Source organism: Calonectris borealis, chromosome 6 (assembly GCF_964195595.1).
Source record: "Calonectris borealis chromosome 6, bCalBor7.hap1.2, whole genome shotgun sequence".
Classification (NCBI taxonomy): Eukaryota; Metazoa; Chordata; class Aves; order Procellariiformes; family Procellariidae; genus Calonectris; species Calonectris borealis.
The window spans coordinates 9,729,494-9,756,632 of record NC_134317.1 but is presented as its reverse complement, the minus strand read 5'-3'; the positions used below and the strand labels follow the sequence as shown (position 1 = coordinate 9,756,632).

Here is a 27,139-nt window from a genome sequence, read left to right as displayed (position 1 = left end):
AGGTTTGTCAAGCTCAAAAAACCCCCAGGCATCTCTACCAGATAGCACCTATAAAAAAATCTTCACAAGAACGTGCCTTTTGATTTATCAACTCAAATCCATGAGGTAATTTTCCTACGCAAGGTAAGAAAATATTTTCTAGTTACAGAGTTAAATGTTTTCTATGAAGTACTTTTTTATTATTTTGAGTGATTCTACACAGATACTTACATTATTAATAGAAGGGCATACTGGTTTCGATCCGTGAAATCTTTTGGCAGTGACAACTGTAAAGGGAGTTCTTTTAAGAAAAGAGCAAAACATTAAAGGCTGGTAGTTACACAGATGAAAAACAGTAACATTGCAAGAAAGCTTTTGGTTTGTTAAAATAACATTTTGTCAAATTTACCGTACTCCTCAATGTGAAGCATTTTAATTTCAGTCCTGGAATTCTTTTTCTTAAAAACAGCTTCTTTCAACACAGCATTATTTTCCAAAATATAAAACTCTGTAGAAAACAGGAGGAAAAAGCAAGTTGAAAGGTATGGAGAATCATCACATCAGAGATAAATCAGAGATAAATCAAGATTCAAAAAAATTAAAGAAAAAGAGACAAATGCGCAACGATAAATCTTGTAAATGAATTCCTTCTATAAATACTTTTTTTTATAATGCAACTGCTTTGCAATTCAGGAACTGAGTAATCAGCTTAATTCAAAACATATACATCTATTCCATTTTCTGGCTTCAGTAGGCTTTTGTTTTCGTTAAGCACTAATAATAAAATTGCTGATGAACATGAATACTAGTATCCCTGACAAATACCAACAGCAGCTGTTAGAGGGAAAGGCTAGTCTGCTGGGCCATATCCTAAGACTCAAGCAGGCATCCTTTTCAAGCTACATATTCCACGTCAATATTTAGCCAGCACAGCTCTACTAGGTCACTGCATGTCCTTCTCTGACTTCTGCACTTCAACCAGGAGCAAGACTCCAGTTTGGCTTAAAGCTGCCGACAGATTTGAAGCAATCCTTTTGCACATGAAAGAATGATTAATTAATTTTTTTTTTCTTTTCTTTTTTACTCAAATTACCAATCTTGCTTCCAAAATGTAGATTTTTTTATTAAACAATAAACCCTCCACTGAGGGCCAAAACGGATAATCTAAGGAGAATATTTGTTCTGGGCAGTCAACCAAAATGGTATAATTATAGTCTGAGGATGGAATAATTGAAGTAATCCTTAATCATTCTTTTATGAATTGAAGAGGATAATCTAATCTTGCACTGAAACATTAATGGTAAATTATGTCTCTTATTATTTGGTTTCTTGTTGTTACAACAAACAACGTCCCTCCATCCTGACTTGCTTTGTTTTCCTCTAAGATGCTGCACATAAATCTCTTTTACAATAATTCACTATCAACAGTATTATAGATACAAGTAATAAAGAGCAAAAGTCTACCCTCACAGAATTGAGTATCTCTACAGAAGTCAATAAATTTACTTTGAGCAGTAATAGCTACCCCTCACTGAGTTGGATAAAACTCTCTCCCCTTGGTGTGCTATGGCACTCAGCTTTGCAAATACTATCAACAGTGACATTAAAAAAAAAAAAAAAAAAGGGAAGCCAAAGTGCAGGCATTAATTAACACCTGATAGCATGATACTATTGATCAGTATGCTACTTCAACACGCAATGTTAGGTCCACCGTTATGGCTGAATAGCAGCTGGCCCATGACAAAAGGGATGCAGACAAGTACAGTTCAGACTTTTGGATTCTGGGAAAAATTCTGGGGATAATCTATTGAATGAAATTAGAATAGATAAGGATTGGTTTAGTGGTTTTGAATGGAAAGATGTCCCCTTTCCTCTAATTTACACCTTCATGCTACGTGGAGCCAGAGTGGAGTTGGAGATAGCACAGTTGTTACCTCTACTGCACCAGAGAAATACTTAAGAGAGGAAAATTCTGCCGTTCAAGGATAGTCGTCCATTACAAAGCACCTCAAGCAGCCAGGAAACAACAACAGATTTGGTGTCAATATACAGAAAGTAGTGAGTAAAGCTTGAAAATTAGAGGCATTGAATACCCTCCTAAAAAGCCTTTATCCTTGGATTTGCCATCATTGAAAATGTCAGTGCAGTTGCTCTGATTTGAGAAATGTAAGAGGACTAAGTTCATTGTATGTAGGTCAGATTTTACGATCAATTGTCCAAAGACCGTACCTTACTTCGAGATAATTGAATTGTAACTTTAAAAATATCTCTAAAAATACAGAAGGTGTATCGTAATGGCAGCATAATTTACATAGAAAGTGAAATGGATGAAGACCAACCTGCCATCTAATTAACTCAAGTGTAAATAGAAGATGAATGATATGCACTTAGCATGAAATATATCCGAAAAGCCTGGGAAAGTTCTAGTCATTTGATTAACTTCTTTCCTTATCGTTTGCAGATGTGGATGTTGCTAAAAGGTAATTAATAGAACTTTATATGAATGAGTCATCTTTTAGTTTTCATTTACTTACTTACTTTCCCCTCCCCCATGCTCCCCAGATCAATCAAGCATGATAATAAAATATACCTGTTCCATAAGGAATACTCACTTGCAGTATTACTTGTACTGTGCACGCTAACAACTGGAACGCCTGGCCCTGTTTTGAGGAGAGAAGAAAAATAGAGGAAGTGTAGGGTAGTTAGTACTCAGTATTTCAGTCAATAACAAAGAATGAGAACACCAGTGACCATGTAAGGCCAGATCCTGGAAGCCCCGTACACGTTTCCCTTCAAACACAGCAGTAACCCCACTGCTGTCTCTTGGGAGGGACACAGGTTAGACTACAGCACCAACAGTGTGAAACGGAGACTGCCTTCTGCCTGTTCAGCAAGCAGTCTAGACCTAGAAGGAGCTTTTTTTTTTTAAACTCCATGTTTTAGCTAGAAGTGAAGAATAAAAAAATTACAGAAGCACTTAACGGCACTGTCTAAAATACAGCAGTTTGACATTCAGCAATAGTAACTTTAGGTTGACTGGGAAGTGAATTAATGATAACATTAACTTATGTTTTCTATGGAAAAGCTACAGAGGTGTTGAAAAATTATCACATATTTCACTTACTTATCTGCTTAAGAAGCTCCTTTGGTACCTCAGCTCTGGAAGACCAAGAGCCTCACAGCTAAATCTAGGTGTAATGTAATCTAATCTTATTTCATGGTAATGTCAGATGCTATATTTTTACTGTACCACTGAGAAACTAAAAGCACCGAGAATAATTCTCCACGTTAGTAAGTACTGTGCAAATGCACAAGATGGCATATGAAACTGGGGTGACCAAACATTCAGCATACTCAGAAGTATAGCTGAGATCGCTGTGCCTGCTCTGAGGACTCCCACTAGTGTAAACTTGCAAAAGAAAATGTTGTGTCCCCACCCCCAACATGGAATTTGTACATAGGAAACTCAGTTTTATCTCAGTGAGACAAGAGTTTGAATTACATGCAGGCAGTCACCATTGGGCTGGGAAGGATGATGCAGAAAAGCTGAAGTCCCTGAGGACCCCATGGCAGATAAAGGCATGGACCCTCTGAAATTAGGAGTTCAGACTCCTCTTTTTTGGAGAAAAAAAGATTCCCTTTGAGAGCAGTTCAGAAACAGAGCTTAATTTACGTGTTTTGAGTCATCCTGAGGAGGTTGTCTCTCTCAATTAATTACGGCATGAGCCTAGGGAAACTTAAATACCTGAAATAAATAGCATGATGCCATTCACAGCCTCTGACAGCCTCCCCTGAGGATTTTATCAATTTCATTCTCTGCCTCAAGGGAGACTATTGACAAAAATCTTACAGGTAGATTGCTGACAAATCAAAGCTTTCTGCCTTAGCTCTTCAAAAGATAATTTCTTCAGCTGTCTCTTTTTCTTTGTTTTGGTTTGTTTTTCCAGCTCTTTTTACTTCTTCTGAATTTGTCATTTTGCTTTGAATTCCAATTTAAGAAAGACAGGGTTTCGAGGTGAAAGCATTGGCGTTTTCCAGGCCAGCTCTATTTGTCATACTAAAAGATGGAAGGATGATGACAGATTTTGAAAAAGGGAGATTACGGTAGATTAAAAAGCCGATCAGAAAAGAGAAAGACAGACTTGTGTTACAGGCATTGTGTTACAGCTCATCAGAACTAAGCACAGCACTTGGATTTCCCATTGACCTCCTATAACTAGCACTAAATCCACAACTTATTTCCTGCTGCATAAAACGGGAAAAACAATTGCTCCCTTTGTGAAGTATCTTATTTGAGTGGAGAGATTAACATCTGTTAGTGTTTATGAAGTGCTAAAGGAAAAATCCACAAGCAGTGTGGAAAATAAAGTGTAAAGGACACACTTGCCAAAACGGAGAGGCTGTAGAGCCAGCCCTCCATCTACCAGGCTAGAAATAACTCCTCACTCAGGAGAGTCTCTGGAGATGGACACAGCTGGTATACTGAGACAGATCTCCTGGCTGAGGGTAACTAAGAAGGAAAAACTATCCTAATAAAGGTGCTTACAGGTAAATAGGAGGTGGAAGAATTGAAACTCGTATAGATCGTGCCAGTCCAGAGTCCCTCAAAGATTTTTCTGGGCAAATTGCTTTTGCAACAATTCAGCCAGGCTTTTTGTTGTTGGAAAACAAGTGTGTATGCACGTAGGTGTGGTGTCATCTGTCTCCTTAAAGCAGTTTACCTCGTACTCTTACAAGCAACTCCCTGCAGAAGAGTTTTAATACCTGCTGTACGGTGATGTTGCCATCAACTTTGATACTGTCAGATACCCGCCCCACCACAGGCATTTTGCAGAGCTGTGGCAGTACATGGAGGCCACACTGCTGCCATAATTGTCAAGCTCTGATGAAACACAAAGGAACACCTCTGAATAACCCCAAGTTGACAACTATACATTAACGTTAGAGGTAGGAAAACTTAATGACGGTGTTTTATCATCCCTGCCCAACACCTGCAGCTTAGAGCAGTCTACCGGTTGTAACTCAGTGGAGTGTAGGTTTATCCTAGGAGGATGATCTACAGTCTTACCAGCTCAAACAGAGAACTGCCATCTCCAAAGTCACTGAAAGTCATGAGCTTCTGAGTAATTTCATGTGCAACCTCCTACCGGCGTCCGCATTTTTGTATCAGAGGAACATGTTAAAAATCACAGGCTGAACATACTTTGCTAAAATAATAACAAGAAGCTCTGTTTTTGGGCCCTAGCATATTGCTGATTCAGGGCAAATTAAATTCCCGATTTACCAGCCCTCCCTCTTGCAGGAATCCAAGACTTTCCCCACAGGGACTATGTCAAGCACAAGGGAAAGTCCTGCTTAAACCATGAGGAGCTCATTACTAGTGCAGTCTTTACTCAGATAAGGGCCTCAGGATTAGCTCCATAACTCCTGCTGCAGCTTTAACCATGTATAAACCGTACAGTTGGTATTTTTTTTTTCTAATCAGCTATGTATTATAGGTGTACTTCCACAAAAAAAAAAAACCCACAACCTTATTTTAGCCAATATATATTCATAGTTTGTTTGTTTGAATAGATTCAATTCTCAAGCAGGCAGATATTTTATTTTTGTGCAAAAAAAATGTACAGTTGCAAAAGAAATAGAAAAAGTGCATGCAAATAGAATGGGCTATTCGCATGTATTTCAGATGAATTGTGTTCTACTGTTTTCAATCTGATGCTAGTTGAGCAAAAATAGTGGGAGAACGTTGTCTGTAAAATACTGCAATTTCAAGGACAACAGTCTAGCTATACACTTTATTATTGATTGTCTCATGCTTTTCTGAACCTGTTTTTATAATCTTACTTATTTATCAATGTTTATTTCCTGGGTGTAGGTTATAAATTTCTCAGTGTCGGATGGTTTTAGTTTTCTGTTTATACATACCAGCTCTGAATCCAATTGATGCCATTTAATGCTACTGGAATGCAGCTAACAATAATATGCTAAAAGTTATTTATTGCAATTCTATTGATAAAGAGGATCTGTCTACATGGATTAAATCATACCTGGTTTTTGGTAGATACTCACATACATATATATACACACATATGTGTGTGATTGTATATAGATATACTGTACACGTACATTTATACACACATAGTGACACAGCGTTACAGAAAGCAGGCCCTCATTTTTAACTAGGCATAGTTGCACAAGATCAATCCCAATACATACTATAATGAAGCTGTTACAAACCATAGTATCGTCACTAGAAATTCCACATTTTTTGGTGAAGGATTTTTATTCAGGGTAAATTTAAAAGTCAACGTCCTTTACCAGGACTGAAGGGTTAGGATTGGAGCAGCTTTCTGATATCACTTGTTATTTAGCTTTTACACAGAACATCTTTACTTACAGTCTTGCACTAAGCTCTGTACAGAACTACAGAGCTAAATGTTAGACTCCAGCCTAATGCACCTCTTAAGGGAACACATTAATTCAGAAGCAAACACAGTACTATTACACGCTGTGCATTTGACTTACCTTTACAGTGCAGTAAAAAATGCCTATTCATGGGGCTAAACTTTGCACTGAAGTATGTGCACTGGTCTTTCAAGAAGTTGCATGAGAGACACTGACGATTCAAAGATCCCACTGTTGATACACTGGGGAAAAAATTGATCAGAAACATTTTCCATGGGAATAAAATACAATAAACCAAGAATTAGCTCATCAGAGTGATAAAATTTGTTTTGGTCCCTAAACTTGCCAAAAGATCACTGTCTTTTTTTGATGCAAACTGTTTTCAGATGACTCAGTGGGCTACTGTTCTGTAAACTGGGCAATGTGAACAGGATCCAAAACCTGCCCAAAGCAGGACTGGAGTTCCAATAATCAGCAGTGTTGCAGGGTAACAATGTTAGTAGGACACCATGGAAAGCCTCATTAACTTCAGATTTAAGCACTGAGGTTTGTGTAAGGAGGAGATGCTTTGCCCACACACTTTAAATTGCACGATTAGACCCCATAAATATTTTTTTTATTTAGAAGATTTTCCTTACTTTTAAAAATACAGTCATGTTACATGCTTGCATTTAGGTTTAGCTTTTTAGATGCTTATAAAGGACTAGTGAAGACATAAGTGGTAAAAACATTTTGTGTTAAAGTCTTTTCCATTTTTTAAAAAATGTAAAATATCATTGGCACTTTTAGTTTTGAAAAACTGTGATTCTTTCCTTGTTACCGCTCAAGTGTACTAATTTTTACATAATGTAAATGATTACCCAAGCCCCAAAGCAGCAATTAAGCTCACAGAACGTCATCATAGCACTTAACGGCTTGGGATGAAGAAGCTGTTAACGCAGCCCCATGTACTTCTTACCTATGTAGCTGTCTTCCTCTTGGGGATTCTTCAGTGCTTAAGAAATAACTGTGCCCAAAAGACAAACAAAGTTAAACTCAGTTTGGAAAACTAACTGATTTGGGTGGTGTTTAGAGAAGTGAGAGATGTCATAAACAACATTTTTTAAAATTAAAAATTCCCAAATATACATGAAGATCAAATACTTATATATAAACCTAGGCTCCACGATTAAACTTAGACCCAGTATACAGAGTAGTTATTTCAGACGCTATATGATTTCATATTAAAACAGTGATGAACACAGTATTTCATGGGTTCTATTTAATTCCTGTAAAGCCCCCGAGCTCCAGTAGCAACCAGGACCCCTTTCTGCATATTACAAATACAGAAGAGAAAGTTTCTCCTTCACTCCAAGAGTTTGCAATATAAATCCAAGGAGTAGAAAAAGGTCACAATGAAATTATATCATAAATTACAATAGGCATTATGATACCCGAAAGCCTTTTTGAGCTGTTGAAGGATTTTTTCTTCTATCTAGAGACAGAAGCTAGCATCCTAGGCAATGGTTTACAGAGAAGGTCACATGGGTGGAAACTCTCTGAGTGATCTGGGTGAAAATCAGGGTTTTGGATAATCCCTCTGTACAATTTGAATTTATGAGATTGAATCAATTCCCCAAACAAAGTCCAGAGATCTCATGCAGTAACCAAGCAAGCATGAAAACTGAAGATCTGGGGATTTTATCAACTAAAAATTTACTATGATTTCTTTTCTTTTCCTGGAATCCAGGAAAGGGCCACCAAAATGTTATTAATGCTGTTTTGTGTGTTGATTTCTTTTATTTGAAAAATTCAGTGAGTCAACTGATGTCACGGTATGCTCCTTTTCCCTCTGCATAAAAACACAGGCAGTAATACACTGGCAGATAAATTGTCTGACAACTACCTTTTATGTACTTGGGAGTGTAAAATTTATGGTAATGCTCAAAAATGAAAGAAATATTGTTACTTAATTTCAGATACACTATTTCCAGTTAAATAGGTTCCAGTTTAATAACTCAGATATTTTCATAAACAGACAAAGAGAATAGTGCTTACATCTTTTGAGTATTTTCATCATATGCCAGGATTTTGATAACTTCCCAGTTTCCTGATGTCAGGTGTCTCACGCTGATTTGTTCACTTTTAGCCTGGAGAGATATGGAAAATATTAACGTTCATCTTACTTGTTACATTCTTCTTTGCCTAGCAGGATTGTCTGCATGTCATTACTGATTACATCTTTTTAAACTTTAATGTGCCACATAACATCTTTAAATCACAAACCTCACATTTTGACAGGCCTGAACTTCAAGTATCCTTTCCCTCCCATATATAAACTTTTCAAAGTCATTAAAATCATCTGAGTTTCCATCACAATTTTTCTTTCAGTTGCCCACATGCCAATAGACAATACAAGTCCTATACTTAAGTTTTGTTTCTCTTACTGTCTCTTTTCCTTTACAGGGGCATAGCAGGGGAGTCTGGTTACAGACCCCTGTAACCAAAACTCTGCACCAAACATTCACGTTTATCACATGCTTGTACTGAGCCAAGATTACCGCAAAGATGCTGTGCCAAGACAGGACACCACCACCACCCTCATCCGAGAAGGCAGGCAAACCTCTACGAAAAATGCACCGCACCAGAAGTTCACAGGGTCTAAACCTAGTTAAAGGCCCCACTCCACCACGCACTCTGGAGAAGCCTCGCTTTATCCAGGGTCTATAAGAAGAGTCTAAGTGTAGCCTCCCAATTTTGGCAACTGAACCAAATGCTTATAAGTTGGGGAGCACCCCTTGCTCCCTCTCATAAATTGTTTCTACCCCAGTGCAACCCTAGGAAAATAACTGCTACACGGGGAAATGCAAAACCTCTCTCTCAAAGAAAGTGATGGCAGTTTTCTCAGCCGATGCACCAGGAACTGAATTAGGAAACATCAGGATGCAATGCATATCTACCCTGAGGTAAAACCAAACTCTTTGGCTGGAAGCTGCAGACTCCTCATCAGACACAGGTTAAAAACAATGAAACCTGAAGAGTGAGAAGCTCATTTGAGAGTGCTTCCTAGTGCAAAAGGTAAAGTTCTTGCTTAGGCTTCTGAAGATTAAAACTTCAACCATGAACATACTTGAAGAGTGGTTTTTTCTGTAGTAGGGCTATGATGCTTGGCCTCGATATAAACATACCTAGTTTTCAAATTCAAGACAAATGTTATAAAGAAAGGAAGTGATACTTCAGCTTAAATTTCAGCTTTAGTGGGTGAAACCTCGCAGCTGGAGTTACAAAGGAGGTCAGAGGAAGGATTTAATGGTGCTTTGTGCCCTTGCACCCTGTGAACCCGGAGCACCAGTCCATACCTAACCACAGTGGCCCCAGTGGTTACGTGTCCTCCAAAAAGTCATAAAGGCAAAGAGTGTTTTTTTTAATCCCTGTATTTCTGAACCGTACCTCGTAAACTCTGAGCTCTACGTCAACAGCAGCAATAACTAGAAGCAGAAAATGCTCAAGGACACCTATGAGACATGTCTGGAAACGACAAGGCAGAAACAAGTCCCTTAGAACTGATCTGTTTTCTAACAGATCCACAAAGAAAAAATGATGTAGTAACTTTATGACAAGTCTTGCAAGGACCAACTGAAATCAGGACGTTGTGCTAGGTGCTGTACATATGTTTATGATGATGGATCCTTTGTTCAGGAAGGTTCTCATATTCAGTGCCGTCTCCAGGAATGATTAAAATATAAATTAGTGATTTATTATAGGTGACTATTTCTTCTCTAGAGAGAGAGGCTGCAACTATTGAAAGAGATATTTAAAAATTGAGATCACAGAATCTAACAAGAAACAGCAATAAAAAGCCCAGCCAAGCGTTAATAAACATGGTTATTTTTCAAGGTTACAGCCATAATACATAATTTATGAAGCTTGCAGGAAGTTCTTGCCTTGATCCATTAAAGTTACTTTATAATTGTTATTTTGTGGTTGGAAAAAAGAGACTTTCTAGAGTTGCAAAACCCCAAGTAAGAATTTTCTAGATACATAACACGATTCAATCCCATTTTGAGATTAGGTTCTTTTAAATATTTCATACGTTACTAAAAGCATTTGAAAACAATAAAACACACATCTAGCCCTCTACATTCACACAGTAAATAATATATGATAGACAGTAACCCTTTAAACAGTAACTTCCCCTTGCAAGAAGATTTAATTAGATGCTTCTGCTAACCTGCTTTGATTATATCATTGACACATGCTTTTCTAAAGCACAGTCAAAGAAATGCAGCCCAAGAAAGACTACAATTTGTCAGCACTTGTTGCAAGATTGACAAATAAGCCTCAGTGACTAAATAGATCTAAAGCGAGCCATTAAAATTTACTTCTTTGTCACTGTATGTTCACGTTGGTTCTGTGTTTTAACTTTCCTGCCCTTGGAGGCTGATTTCTGTTAATGAGCTGATATCTGTACTGAGTCGTACAGAGAAGTAACGAGAATTTGAATGCCAAATTCCAACGTTATCTGAGCTCCATCATGAAAAAACTGTGATCATCTGGGTACCGGCCGACTGCATTAAATCCTGCAGGGCACCTGTTATGCCGCTGTGGCTCTCACAAGGTGTGACAAACATCTGATGTGACAAAAGACTTTATGTGCAACGGTTAATATAATTTTTATGCCTCCATGTTTGCTTTAGAAATAATGGACAATCAGATTAATGCAGTGTGTAAAACACATCATATAAACACATTTCCTGTCCTTTATTGCTCTGTATCAGCCCCATTACCACGCAGAATGTTGCTTATGGATGAATAATGGTTGATACATGGAATATCGCATTTCTTCTTCTTCTCAGGTGTAGCTATATACTTAAAGCCAAATTTGTCATTGGTGATACCATTCAGACTTGTTTATTCATGGTGATGGCGGTCAAAATAGAAATATTTTGGATTTTTGGAGCTGTACAATACGCAGGGCTATAATTCTGACTAAAAGGGATAGAATACTAAACTCTTAATCATAAGATTGACTTTAGACATTATTCTGGTGGGATTAAAATATGTATTTAAAAGTAGGTATATATTTAATTATCTCATTGTACAAAAGTGGGCTTAATCTTTTGCTTAATATTTTCCTGAATTAGGATCAAGTTTCCTGGGCTCTTTAATAGTGAAAAATGTCAGAGCCTACAGGTTTAAGGTAAATTTGATTATATCTGTAACATCCTTGGGAATGCTCCAGGTTAATTTTCAGATCTACATCATTCTTATTTCACGTATTTTAAAGATACTTATTCATATTGGGAAAGAAACCAAAATAAGACTTCATTGACTAAATGGTTTTGTTCCGGTGTGAATTTTTGTGTGGTTACTATATTAGTACACCTTTACCAGATCGTCATCTGAGTTACTGTTTTCTTTAGAAGATAGAATCTGACATGTCTTTGATCCCTTTTTTCTTGTCTGATTCTTTCTTGATGTATTTACTGTAGTAAATGAGTATCTTGTTCTTGATTCTTCAGGTTAAATTTTCATTAAAGTTCTTTTGCTCTTTTTCTGTCTGCAGTACACTGTGAACATATTTCAGACTTAATAATGTTCATACCAGAACACTGTCATAAAGGGAGATAATAGAGTTGCCTGGTGCCAAGTCTGCTATTTTGATGTTTTGGGTACCTTGATAATCCTTCCTATGTCATATGGCTCTGCTAAAGTACCTGGATTAATGCTCTGCTGATTTAAATAGATGCCTTGGAGTGTTCCGTTCCAGGGCATAATTTCCTTTATTAGTTCATCACAACTTCATACTGGTGACCTTCAAAGTCGTAGTGCAAATTTATCTTCTTTCAGATTCTTCTTTGGAAAAAGCAATGACCCTGGGAAATGGAAGCCACTGGAAAATGCTGCAAAGGGTAATAAAAGAATCCTAATTTTCACAAAATTTTAACTTCGGGTATTGTCTCCCTTTGCTGTCATGTGTAAGACCAGAATTATGAATATTCTGAATTGACATTTCAAATTATACTTATGCATATATAGTGTATATAAAGAGGGTAAAATGAGTGTTTCTGCAGGTCTCTTGAATTTCTGTGGCTATAAAACATTATTATTGACAGAAGGGTTTAACAAGAAAACATCTCTGCTTGTCTATAAAGGTACAAAGAAAACATGAAATCTTCCAGAAAGAGTACATTGGAAACACCTTTCATTTACAGACCTTACGTGGCACCACAGCAGAGGTCTAAGAAAAGAGAGCGAGCTCCACTTATTCTGCAAGAAGTTATAAATATGTCCCTCTGCACCAAGTGACAACCTGGACAGGACAAATGACCACGACACAAGTGTTCAGACTCTATTGAAGTGCAAGCCTTTGCTTGGGTCATGTGTCCTCAGTAAAAGTCCTAGATGACCACTAGGATATTAAAAATAGCCTGAACCAAAACCTTACCTGAACAATAAACATGGCTATGTGGTGAAATTCGCCCCGGCCTCCCTGCTTCACTGGTACAGTCATGAAGAACTTACTGCCATCCTTGGAGAAAACTGGTTCTTCATTCTGTAAATGTAAGATTGTGTTAGTTTGTCATACTTTCCATTAAACTTCTTAAAAAACCATCAGCTTAGGTTTTTTGTCTCCTTGGTTTTGGTAGTTGCTGTGCTCATAAGAAAACTGGAGAAAAATCCTTAGATTTTAAATGTATTCTGCTAAGATTAACAAAAATGTGGTGGCTAAAAGTAAATGTAGTTCATGCCAGTAGTTACCATTGTGCAATCTTGTCCTAAAGCATGGGTTACAGCCCTTGCAAAACTCTCCCTCCCAATGAACAGTCTGGTAGTCTGACCCCTAATGCAGCGGGACTTTCCAGGATACATTCCTTTACAGACATTCAATTAATGACAAGAGATAAGTCCTACTAGTGACGAGGAGAACAAATGTTTCCATGGTCTGGACTCAGCAAAACATTACTAAGTACATGCTTAACACTCACTGATTTTGATAAAGTTCTATAGAAAAAATAAGCACAATGAAGTGATATTCTGAATCATGGTCTTGCCATAAATCGTAGCCTGATGTGATACCATCTCTCTATGTCTAACTTGACACAAAAATATTAAAGGAAAACGGCTTGCTATAAAAGCACAGATTTTTAAAAATGATTTCTCATTTGCACATTGCAAAATGAAGCCTGAAATGTATTTTAAATAGAATGTGTTTCATCCATTTATTGGATAGCTCTTCTGAAGCTATGAAAATGGAATCATTTGCTGACATATTAGTTCAACATATTGTTCTGGGTATGAATTCAGAAATATTCTTATGCATTCCGATTATAGCCCGTATGACCTCTAATCTTTAAACTCCTTTGGGTTTAATTTGGTGACGTTATTTTTTAATCAGAAAAAAATCAGCACAGCATACAGGACATGCTTGGAATGGGATTCGTCTGATCTATCTTTATCCATCCACGAGTTAGGTAGTTAATCAGCTGGTCATCTAAGTGCTTACTTAACTGAATGCAGAGATTGGAAACTGAAGGGAACATTGCCTCCGAAACCCAGACAGGTGTCTCAGTTCGAAGGGCTGAATTGCTCTCTGGAAGCGCATATCTCTTTCCACCACTGACACGGTCAGCTCGGGAGTGACATGTCCTCTGTGTGATGCTAAGTGACAGGATTCCCACTACCAGAGAAACAAGCTGCCATCTGAATGTTTACACAGACACTGCTATAATCCTCAGCTGTTAAATTAATTTAGGATCCTGAAAAGTATTGAATTTTAAAAGGAATGGATTTTAATAGCTTATAAAATGACATATAATTAAATAAAAATGACAACTAAGCAATTATACACCCAGAAATAGTATTTATACTATACCTGTTTAGGAAGCCACAGGTCTGACTGCATTTCATATTTCTAAAAAAGAAAAAATTGCTTTTATGGAATAGCTATAGATCAAAAATATTTCCCACATTCAGCAAAAGGTCTTTACCTATTTTGTGGTTTTTTTTCTACTGTGTTACAATCTTCACATCTCTTCATTGGCACTTACATTGAAACAAACAATAATTTCATTACAAAGTCAACTGCTTTATTCAGAGTTTTTGGTAGAACACCACAGGGGACCTAAGAATGCCTTTTTCAGTCCTTTCTGATTAGCTATCAAGAAGCTTTACACAGGCAGCTCTATTTGTTTTTTACCTCTAGGCATCATCTGACAACGGGATATTTTAGGTCCTTCATCAACGCTGGGCAAACAGCCAGCATCAAGCTCAAAGTGTGAGACCTTTTCAAATCACAATCCCTTGCTTTAATGGGTTGTAGTGTGGCATTAGTGAAGAGAAAAAAAAAAAAAATGCAAATGATTGTTTTTTATCGGTCACACTCATATTTCACATCACGCCATCTTTAAAAAAACCCAAATACCATGCACACATTGTTGGGAAAAAATATAGAATATATGACAACTGTTGTAAATTGTCACAGTCACACTGAAGTCATGAAAATTTATTAGCTATAGAAGCATCTGTACATATATGGCCTGAAAAATGAAAAATCTGAAGCTACTATAGCAGCTGGTTTTATACAGTACTTTTTGGAATTGAGAACATGTGCAAAATGCTAAAAAAAATTTAAAAAAAAAAAAATAGGCTTACAGTTGAAATCAAATGGTCTGATACAATGTTCAATTCTCACAATATGGTCTTTCCTCATCCATTACTGAATTCAAGAGCATCACCTTATCCCAGCAGAGGAACTGTCCCGGGTTACAAGCACAAGCCCTATCTGAGCTGTGCTCAGTGCAGTGAGCATGGCTATCCTTCCTCACCCACCTATAGGGTGCTTCACTGCACTTTATTTCTTTCTCAATCTCTCTCTCTTATATTATGTCCTGGATTACAGCTCCCTGGCCACCTACTTCAGACGAGTCCAACTGACCTTGGAGCACACCAGGGTTTCATTTCAGAAGCGACTGCTCACAGTGATTCCCGACCGACTTTCTTAATAAAAGGGCACAAGGCTTGCAGGAACCAGGTAAAAAGCAATCCAATCAACAAATCCCCATGTTCACAATCTTAATCCATAGTTTGGGGACTTATTCACAGTTTCTGAGTCAGGAAAAGCAACCTGCAATATGTAGCAGAAGAAGCAGACAAGCTCGGAAATAATCCCTAACACTTTAACATGACTGACTTCAGTAGCAGACACTGATGGGAGCCTTTTGACTCAGAGGCCAAACAGACCTACATTAATCACTCATAACCATTTACACTGCTAAATTATACCCTCTGTTTTGGAGCATCTGTTGGTACTGATATTAGCACGTATAGAAAATATTTATACTTTTAGTTGGTTCTGGAAAGAGATGGTGACTCAGAATGGGAAAGTGGCCAACTGCATTCAAGATGCAAGATTGACTGTGAAAATGGAGAGATGTAATGCAGGAGTGTCAGAAGTCAAAGTCTGGGTCAAGGGATGGGATGTGGCTGGATTCAATAGAAAAATGTATTTCAGCTTGGCTTACATTCAAAATGAAATACCCCTGTTGCCTTTCAATTTTATTTTTTTCTGAAGTTATTTAATTCTGCTATCGAATTTGCAGGAATTATCAGAATTTTACACCTTTTCCTTAAACATATGTAAGCTGTGAGAGACAGAAAGATCTGAAATGAAACTCTGTAGGGGGAGAGAGGAGAAACCACGCAGCTGAAAATATCTGACGGAAGACAAACTTGTCACTGTGCTAGCGATATCCGAAGTACATGCTGTTCAGCAACTGCAGTTTCCACTGATGTTAATGAATGAACAAAGCTTAGTAATTCTGAAAATGTCACTCAAAGTTGCTAATTGCATGAAATCATTTCACCAGATTTGGAATTTTCTCACATCTATTTCCTCCCTGTTGACTAATTACATTCAGCTTGCAACTACTGCATCTGCAAACTGATTTCCAAAAAATCTTTTTCTGAATATGAAAACAAAATGTAGCAAGAAACCTTGAAAAGAGCGCTTAGGAAAAAATCCGACTTACCCTGCTGCAAGCCCCAGTTGTGGTTTCACAAACCGTAAGGATGGAGATATTCTGAGGTCTGTTTAACCATCTCACCACAGCTTTGGTGTTGCTTACCCATTTCACCATGGTGATGTAATATTCCCTAAGTAAACATTTGAAAATACAATGTTCAGATCATTCCTATTTCAGATTAGACATGTTTTGTTTAAAAAATATACAGTTCATCAAATGCTGGATTTGTACTGCATGACAGTATCAGTACTGAGGGATGGAGAAAATAACTCCAAATGCCCAGCATCCGTGTTCCTACAAGTGGGAAGGTTCAGTCCTAGTGCGCTGTTCCCCTGGGAAATCTGTACTCCGTTAGCACCTCCTTCTCAGCCATTGGTAATATATAAACTTTACCAAATGCGAAGCATAAACTTGTGAAACATCCATTTGCGAATGCACATGAACCATGTACTGGCCAGCCAACTTAAAAACGAACACTAAATTCCAACAGAAGCCAGTATTTTCCCATACCAAAAGACCTTCAGAAGACACACATTGTTGCGAAAGAATCCAGCCCTACTGACAAACAAACAAACAAAAAGGTCTGTAATGCTAGAGGGCAGGCGAGACCACTTTAAAACGTCACTTGTTATAAAATATCAAGTATTTCATAATGGGACTTCTGCATAAAGGGAAGTCACACCCAGTATCAGTGCGTGTCAGCTTTCGTTTTAACAAATAGCTCATAATATCAGACAAATTGTCTGTCCTTCAACGACCCTGAGCACGGGAGGCTTAGTCTGTGCCTGGGAAGACACAGACTAACGGCATGAGTATCTGCCTCCCTCCTCCCCAAATCCTGTTAGGCTGTCAGGCTGGGGATGTTACAGAAGAAGACCTGTTGCAGCTTGTCATCCCAGCCAGGCTGTTTGCTTCACTTCTCTACTCGTGGCAGCTGGCAGCTTTCACAGTCCAGCTGAGTTACGTGCAACAGTGGAGCGAACTTGTCTGGAAACTCAGCCCCGCTTTAAAACAAGGGTCTTAGCTTGCATATGATTAGGCTTTTAATCTAATACTGATGGAGAACTCATTACTCTTTGACAACACATATTTAATTAAACATTCAAAAGCCTTCTTACGAGATCAAAGAGGCTAAGCAGCACCAACAGCAAAGTTGTGTACAACTCTGATGCTGCACACAGGAGATGCAGGAGACAGCAACTCCCTGCAGCTTCACCCAGCCTCGGCCTGGTGCTATATTTGAAGAACATTGCTCAACAACCCAATATGCCCAACTCTCTTTTGGCTTTTACTTTTGTTTGACTTTTAGTAAGATAAATATTTTCACACGTGGATACCAGAATGATGACTAGAAATGGTGACTTCAGGCATATTCTGAGTCTAATACTTACATTTTTTGGTTTAAAAAGCTTTTTAACTTACTGAGGAGCAAATATGTATGCCAAAAATAACACAAGATCTAACACGAGACCAGGTGACACAGCCAACAAGGCAATGATCCAACAAACAAACCAAAGAGTGCAACACCAAATCTCAGGTAACTGGTTGCCCATAGCAGAACTCAAGAAACGAGAGCTGAAAACTTCTCCCTCTGCAGTCGTGCCTTCATAAGGCCATCCAAAACCACTGCAGCTGCCCACAGAAGCCCGACGGTAGCCAAAGGGAAATGTTCAAAACGTGTATACAGACTGCCTCCCTCTACCGGTACTTAGACATCAGGGTAAGACAGCATCCACTGACAACAAAGCCCAAATTATCCCAGAACCAAATTCTACAAAATAGAGCCTGAGCTGTTCCATTTGAACAAGTCTTCAGCAAGGGATGGAAACAGGAGATTTAATCATTCAGAATCCAGCTGACGTAGTAATTAATATTCCAAATCAAACCACAACATCATCTTCCATCACTGACATAAACTTCTTGATCACTGAAGTGAAAGCAAAAGATCATTTTAAAATTCCTTTTTTCCCCCCTTTCATCAACTATGCATAAAAATATGTTCAAATTTCACTACTATCGTTTCATGTATACAGTGCACATACACACATACAGAGTAGTGTTGTTGCAGGTCAACAGATATAACCACGTTGAAGTTTGTAGAAGAAAATCATATGTTTTATTAGATTGGCTGATACAGTTGAATAAAAAAAGAGAAGCCTGCAGGGCAAAAACTGTTTTAGTTCCGAAGAAGCTGCTATCAGTTTGTGTCTCCAAATTTATCAGGCTTTTTTTGCAACTAATCTATTGTTCTAGTAATGAAAATAAGCACTCTCTCTTTCCCTCCAGACCCAAATACACACATACCCTGGCATTACTAGACGCTCTGCATCTGTACATACATAAAGTTTCTTCACAACAGCACTTTAAAGAGGAAAGACTATGATTGCTTTCTGGACAAAGGACTGAAGCAAGATATTAAATAAAAATTTACACTCATTTTAGATCTTCAGTTTGATACCCATTTAAACGGGTGCTCTACAGCACTTTGCATGTTCAGAGCACAACTTTCATCCTTGTTCAGGAACATTTCTTAAATCAGACTGTGGATTAATTTACTGCATGTCCACAGAGTAACAAACACAATTACTGATCGCCTGTGCAATCTTAGTTTAAACTCACTGTATCACACAGAGGCTGCGTGGCAGAGACAGAATCCAGTTTTAGCATTCAATTGGCCTAATAAGAGCAGACTTTTCTCTCTTGCTGTGGCTTGTTTTATTCAAGCTGTGTCTCCTCACCCCATCCTAACTTTCTTTTTCCTACATTTTGTAGTTCCAGGGTTTTCCTTATCGATCCCTTTTCTCACAGCAGGGCCACTATAAGATGATCATGGGAACCATAAAACCCCTTTGTTGATACCCATCTCCTCTATCCTCACCATCTCACCAGCTCTCTGGGTTCCCACTGAAATCCCTGATTGTCAAGAAACCCTCATTCAATCCCTGTCTCACAGACCTGCCTTTTGTTTTTTAGCCAGTCCCTATTTCATGGTCTAATCTTTTTAGAGTCTCTTCCCTCTCATTTGTCCTAGGATTTTTTCCGTTCTAAATTCCAAAGAGATTGTTTTCTTCTTTAGTCTATATAAAAGCAGACAGAAAACACTGAAAACACAGAAAAGGCAGTCTCCTTCCACAGCACCCCATCATCAGTCAATATTGAAGGAGCTTGTACATGACTCACTTTATTCTAAGTTGGGTTGAACCAGGCGATGCATAAAAACAAGAGCTTCAAGCTCCTTGACCAAAGAGTTACTTCTGATTCCTCATTCATATTTAAATGTGTTGCTTGGCTTCAAATTGGCCTCAGGCAACTATATAAGGTAATCAGTATAAAGAAGGTACAGTTTTCCCTTAGGTCTGTGAACCAGGAACGTGACATGTATACAGTCAGCTCAATAGTAGGAGCTGGAACATCTCACGTGTGCTGAGGAGGTGCTGCACACCGAGGAACGTCAGGTCTTGTGGCCTGAGGGGGATGGAGGATATTCAGCGAGAAAAAAATTTCCAACTGTAGGTGTTAAGAAAGCAAATGTCTTTCCTGAGCATATGGCAATTAATTTTTTTCCAAAGATTTGTAACTTGATGAAATCTGGATTCATTTTTCACTGCTGATAAAAAACATGTTAAATATCAAAGGTGTTTATCATCCTTTGCTAAGCTTGAAGACCCAATGTTTTTTAATCTTTCTTTCTTATAGAATGTTTTCCTTTATTTTGATTATCTCAATTGATACACAGTTCTATGGAAGTAGTTTAACAGTTTGCTAATACATTTATCATCACTCAAGAATGTCCCGCACGTCTTGTTTCACTTGTAAGTTTTGGGATGCTTGTAACTAGAAAGATACATATGTGTGTATCTTGCTGGCTGCTATTGTAAGTGCTTAGCAAAGTCAACAGAGACAATGAGCTGAACAAAGGAAAGGGATTTGCACTGCATTACACTGGAAGTATAGTTACAATCATAATTAAATTTGAACATTAGATACTTAGATTTGAAATAGACAGTCTAACCTCACAGGGAAAAAAAAAACAGTTTTAAACTTTAAAATAAGAAACTGTTCAAGAAAAAGAGTTAAACTTTGCAACTTCATACCATATAATGAAGAAATCTGCTCTAACTTTAAGGCAGTGAGTTGATTATGAAAGAAATTAGCTTATAAGAATAGCTGGAAGACATTTAACATTTATGGCAATGGAAAAAGGAACTTTACTTTTGATGATGGTATTAATAATTTGGATTTGGATAATAAATACAACACGGTTCAGCTAAAGAAAGCCAACCTATTTCACTCTACTAGTTTGCTGGCAGGTTGTTAGCTAAGAAGGTAAACAACAGAAACTTGCCCAATGCACAATGCTCTAGAATATTTACTATATTCTTAAATTATTTATATTGTTGCATATTTAAAAGCATATGAGAATTTACAGATAGTAATAGAAAATGTCATTCTCAGAAACACACATGGAAAACATCACAAATTGAGACATGACCTGCACGGTAGCCAAGGTAACTACAGTTTGTCAATATTTTGGTATATTATACACGACTTTATCTATGCATACATTGATGGATGTACTGCAGTTTTCTTCTGAGACTAAGCCACAGGTATTTGGTTGGAAGGAGCTTTTCTAGCTCCCCTTCCCATGGGTGCTGGTGGCCACCATCCTAGCCAGGCTAACAAGCTCTGCTCCCCATTTCCTCGCAACCATGGGCCCTGGCCACAACCATCTCGGTAGCCCACTGAGGGACTCTCATCGTCCACCCTGAATCCCCAAATTGGTGTGGGTGATGCTCTGCCTTTACAGGTGATGGACAGAGCAACCTCCCTCAGTCTGCTGGCCACAATCCTCCTAGAACAGGGTCCAGCCTTGGTGACAATAAGCGTGTGCCGATATCTCCCTTTCAGCCCCACCACAAATCCCTCGGCAGGACGGCTGGGCAGGCAGCAGGTCCCAGCCCCTGCTGACCCAGGCGCTTGTCCTGACCCATGTGCAGAACTTGCATTTCTTCCCACTGAACAGGGAAGGGAATAATCAATAAATGCCTTGGCATTGTGTGGGAAAGCATCAATAAAATAAAATATGTGAATATATTTTTATCCTGTAGGCTTTGGCTGAATAGATTATAGCCCTTTGCTATAAGGTATGATAGTGAATTAATCCTTTACATTAACCTTGTGAGATAGGTAGTGTTATTGCCAAGTTACAGAAGAGGGGAGGGGCAGAAGCATGAAAGAAGTGACTAGACATAGCACATCTAAGAAAAGCAGAAAGTAAAACCCAGTTTTCTTAATACCAAATAGCACACTCTCCCATCTTTCCCATTTCCAGTTAGAATCAAATAAGCTTTCTATTCCAAAGCGAGGGTCAGACAAACTGGCTGCCAGAAGTATAAAACCAACCTTTCTAGATTCAAAAGGTGATTTCAAACTAGAAGTACATAAATATCCAAATGATTTTGTTGATTTGGAAATGCGTGGATAATAAAAACATTGGTGCGGCTTGTAAGAGCATTATTGAATTTATGCAAACTCAATTTCTTAAGTGTTTTCAGTTTCATTAAAAAAGATTAATTAAAATCAATACAAATGATTTAAATTTGTCATACAAAGTCAGAAGGGTCTGACTGTGTATTTCAGTCTCTTTAAAAGCAGGTATATTATGAAATAAGAATGTGGACATCTAGCATTTTTTCAGGCATTTAAATATTATTGGAAAAAGGCAGAAAAAGGACTGACTTCATTTCTTAAAGCGCGTTTATAAAACCACCTGATCAGCAATGGCTGGGAATAGTATAGAGCCAATGCAGCTTGCTCACTGTGGCTAAGAATGCAGAAAGCAAACAGTGGATGACCCCCACGCTGAGACTTTTGAGAGCCAATACACAGTCCTAGCAGAAAAATCTTTTCATCATGTATGGAAGCACAGCTCTACTCTATAACTCAAGTGCAACTTCTTTCATGTGTTATTTCACCTTTTCTCTGTCTTAGCAATTTTCACTTTGGAAATGAAATGAAATGTTTCTGCCTGACAGGTCTAAATTCAAGCATGGGGTTTGAAAAATCAGCCTACATAATTTCTTAATATCATATTAATACCTTATGTCTAAATATCACCAGTTACAAGGATTCTTCAGGTGTCCTAAGGTGCAGTGGTTTGAACTGACCGCTTGCACACCATATCGCTTTTTCAAGGTTTGCAGCAGGAGGTATAAGCTTTCCAACTGGAACTTCAGGAGCTAGCAGTGTACGAATGCACACATATTTCATCTTACATGTGTACTGGCTTGCTAGGACTAAAGAGAAAAAAACCTTGCAGTACAAAATCATGTTTGCCTCTGAAGAAAACATAATGTAATCGTACATGTGGAATGGAAACACCAAGGGGGAAACAGTAATTCCACAGAATATAACCACATGTTTAAAGGAAGACCGTCAGTCTTTTTGTGGCATTAACAGTGCACAGTAAATGGTAAATTTTTCCACAAAATAAAACTTCCAGGAGTAAATTTACACATGTTATTGCTATCCTTGTATCAGAATAACCTGAACAAACCTTAGGAAATACTACCAAGCACCTTTATAGAATCACTGCCAGAAATAAATGAAGGCAGAACAATTGAATTTACTCAATCTTACATCAAGTTCCCAGATGCCCTAAAAATCAGAGAAACAGTTTTCTGTCTTCAGAGGTCCTGCACTGCACACAATTTGGGGAGAGCTGAGAATCTGAAAGTTACTTTTTGTGGTTATAAGTAACAGAAGCCCCCTTCCCTACCCATTTGTGTGGTTTCTCTGTGTAAGAGTGAATCTCTCCCGTAATAGCAGTTGCTTATGACTTGTACAATATGTATTTCCAAAATGTTTCTGCCCTGAAAGATCCATAAAACTATATATGGTAGTGTCCCATTCCATTTAATTCTGAAAAACTCCCATGACCTATTTACTAATGACTCCATAACGAATGGATTAGTAAGGTACTAAAAAAAATTGACTGCTAAAAGTAGCTACCACTTTTATTAAAAAAGCTAATACTTTAAAAAAACCCTCCCAACCATTACAAACTCCAAAGATTTCCACTCTAGAAAGGCTTGTTCAAAGCTCATTCTTCATACCTGTATATATATTGATATATGGATATATATGGATTGATGACCAGTGTGATGACTGACTGCTACTCAAATCCCGAGTCAGAATGTAAGATTTACAGCGTACTTGGCTGACAACTATATAATTTTTCTAAATTTTATAGCACAGACATTATACCTTAATAGCTAAAATTAAGATGAAACTAACTTTTTCCAGGTTTAAATAGTTTTACTCTGTCTTCCAATACAGCAGCAAAACAGAATTTTAAACATGAATATTACTGCAATTAAACAGCAACAATATCTTTATCAAGGACTCAAAAATCTGGCAAAGATGCCCCTGAAGGCTCACAAAAGAAATTCCACAAATTGAGCTACTGCTAGCCTTCAGCTTCAGGATGCAAAAAAAGGTTTTAAGATACCAATATTCATTCATTTGCTTCTACTTTCAATCTGCTGGGGAGGAAGAATGAATCTGAAAAATCTGGAGTGAAACCATAATACCTGAACAACATTTTCAAGATTTTTTTTTTCTTGGGGATTTACACATTGCTTTCTCATTTCATTTCTTCGTGCCTTCTGACATTTAAAGGACAATTTTAATGCTGTTTAAGAGAGTTAAGATGCTAATCTTGATGGCAAGGAATCTCTTTCAGATCTTACACTACCACTTAAATTAATGAAGGTTTAGCAAGCAGCAGGAGATTTTATTACGTTTTTCAGTAGTGGCCCATCAACAGAAAGAAAATACTTCAAAAAGCACAAAATCATCCCTTTCGCTAACACAATCAGTAAGTATTCCAGCTGACATAAATAACTGCAAGGCATAACTCACCATTAAATTACTCCTGCACTAAATTAGGGTACCTCACTTTGCGTAGAAGAGAACTACGCCAGCTTAAAATTGGTTGCAAGAGTTGTGAATCAGTGCTCATGTTAACATTCTGATTGTTTTGGGAACAATTACCAAAAAATCTTTTGGGTTTTGTAGGAACTGCAAAACCAGCAACTATAGTCAGAGGGGTTTTTTTAGCTAGAGGTAGCTTTATGGTTGCCAATCCTTTCCACATCTTTCCCCATCAGAAAATTCCCTGAGTGACGAGAGGAAGTTGCACTTCCCTGGCTCTTAGACTGCAGCCAGATCTGGACTGTGGTAACTCTTTTATTGTTATTATTACCTACATTGTATAATAATTTAGGCTTAGAAGATCATTAACGCGTACTGAAATCACAATGGGAATTTAATCAATAAAACTGCAATTCTACAAACTGGAATACGCATATGGGAAGGGATGAAAATTTTCTTGCCCTTAAACAAAAGTTTCAAGGCACCTCAAAGTGAGGACAAATAATCGGGAGCTCAGCTTAAGGTAGGAGATTCACCGGTTGCAGCCAGACCTCATTTCTTCAGCCTCAAAGTCAAAGGGACTGTTAAATTAGGTCAGTGGTTGTGAAGCAGTTTGTCCTGAAAAACACAGCACAGCCCTCCTTAGTCTATGGGACCTGGTGGCACCGCATCTCACCTTCTTCACCTCACTGCATCTGTCAGCCATCATGAGAAACGAGACTTTCTGTAACCTACTGGATTTGAAAAGTTCAGAATATTTCTCTCTAAACGAGGGAACACCTTGATTACATGTTCTGTGCATTTGTAATACGCTTCTATATTCTGCAATCTCATTTCAGAAACTGAAAGCAACAAGTTGGCACACAGCAAGGAAAGGCTGGGAGCGAATGCAGTAACAACCTCTGAAACAGGGCGGTGTTCAGCCCCTTTGACCATAGCTTAGGATTCTTAATTTCATATATTTCAAGTAAATTGGAGCTTCTCGGGACATCAAACATGAGCAAATACCAGATCCCTGTGATTTTTAAGAGGAGCATCAATCCAATACAGCTGTATTTTATTTTACCATTGTTATGTTCAGCCACGGGGACTGGGATAAAGTGCATTTCAGTCAAAGATAAGTGTTGTGCTGCTGTAAAAAAGCAACAATTAGCCTGAGAGACAGTCAGGTTAAATTAAACATGAGTTTCAAAACAATGAAATTCTATACCTTGATTTAAAGCTGTCAGGTGGCATCAGTTCCAGTGTATGTGCTGGTCCATACAGATTAACTACAAACAGCTTTATTGTTGGGTTGGTTTGACCTGCCTTTGAAAAAAGAAAATAGGAGCTTTAGAGGCACTGAATCAGTGACAGCTAAATAGAATCACTCATTAACATAATTCAGTATCTTTACAATAATGAGAAATTATTACAATTTAAAAATCTTAAATTTTAAAAAACAATTTCAGAGCCATATGAATTACACAGATAAAAATATGAAGTATTAATTGAGGCATTCTCTCACTGCCTTTACCGATGGCAGACCTCCCTGTGCAGAGCAAGGGACCAACACTACAAGTGGTTTGGCCCAGTTCAGTAAAGTCAGCTGCAAAAACACAGCTGGTTCCTAAACCAGCAGTTAAACCCAGCCTCCAGCAAAGTCTTTTCCACACACTATTGTTCCTTCTTCCAAAAAGCTGTCCTCTATCTGGAATAACATTCCTCCTCTTCCTCCTCTTTCTTTACCTTTTTCCCACAGTCTTCCTTCCCTGGCGTGCTGAGATGGAAACCTCTATTTTTGACCCTGTTCAGGACCCAGCTCTAAGAGAAACAAAATGCTGCTTGTTGCTAAAGGGGAATAAAATGGCAGTTTGATACATATCCACTGGGAAGAGTGTGATAAGTCCTGAGGATCTACAGGGAGGTGGGACTCCTCCTCCTCCCAGGACCATGGCTCATTACTAAGGGAGGTTCCTGAGATGAAGAGAAAGGACTGGCGATAAAAGGCAAGGCTCTGCAGGGCTGGCAAGGAGATGCTACTAGTCCCATCTCCCTGTCCTAGCCATATTATTCAAGCTTCTTTTTGATGTAAATCACAGGAGTCACACAACACTATATAGCGTCGTTGGGTATGGCGAATAAAAAGTGTGTCTCTCAATGGGGCTGACTCCTGTTTAATATTGGAAGGACAAGGTAAAATCACTGATTTTACAGATTTAATCATAATAAACTACAGAGTTGTATATCTGGCTCTTTACAGGGGTATTTAAACTCCCTTTAGAAATTGAACTTATCTCAAAATATATGAGATGATATGGGGGACAAGAAAGTGGTATTTTGTATTTTTACTAGTGCTAAAAAAATTTGAAAATGGATTTAACGAGACTCCTGGAATTTTTTTTTTTCTTCATAAAAACTTTTACATTTGCCTCAAAAGAAACGTGGTCTTTCAAAGGCATGCCTTTCATGAACACAGCTTACACAAATGCAAAACTGTGGAAAAAAACCACTGAGAGATCAAGTCCTTAGGACACAACTGCAGTCTCCTTATATCCTTTGAACCTTACATTGACTGCAGAGCGGTATCCAAGTACCTCACTGGGAGGGCTGCCATGAGTAATTACCATCCAGCATGAGCACGATTTGTAGAGAGACACCCTAAAGCACGCCTTCACAGAGGGCACGGCCAGATCTGTGCGAGCCCCTGAACATGAAGCGCAGAAGTACAGCGCTACCTCTCCGCAGGGTCTCTGCTACGAACAGCCACGGTGCGCCCTACGCTGCGGCGTGGGTGGGTCTGAGCTACCGCTGTACAGCGGCGGCTTCTGGCTCGA

The 27,139-nt window shown here is 38.2% G+C and overlaps 1 protein-coding gene across 1 annotated transcript in view; it reads right to left on the bottom strand.

The window, feature by feature from the left end:
* The window catches only part of DPP10 (dipeptidyl peptidase like 10), a 298,673-nt gene that overhangs the window by 21,966 nt on the left and 249,568 nt on the right, over positions 1-27,139 (bottom strand). Inside the window, exons 10-19 of the mRNA XM_075152780.1 lie at positions 25,534-25,631; positions 16,395-16,518; positions 14,240-14,278; positions 12,812-12,919; positions 8,422-8,513; positions 7,343-7,390; positions 6,505-6,626; positions 2,592-2,639; positions 389-487; positions 211-280 (exon numbers count right to left, since the gene is read on the bottom strand). Coding sequence (XP_075008881.1) covers positions 211-280; positions 389-487; positions 2,592-2,639; positions 6,505-6,626; positions 7,343-7,390; positions 8,422-8,513; positions 12,812-12,919; positions 14,240-14,278; positions 16,395-16,518; positions 25,534-25,631 — 848 coding nt within the window. The remainder of the gene's footprint in view (positions 1-210; positions 281-388; positions 488-2,591; positions 2,640-6,504; positions 6,627-7,342; positions 7,391-8,421; positions 8,514-12,811; positions 12,920-14,239; positions 14,279-16,394; positions 16,519-25,533; positions 25,632-27,139) is intronic.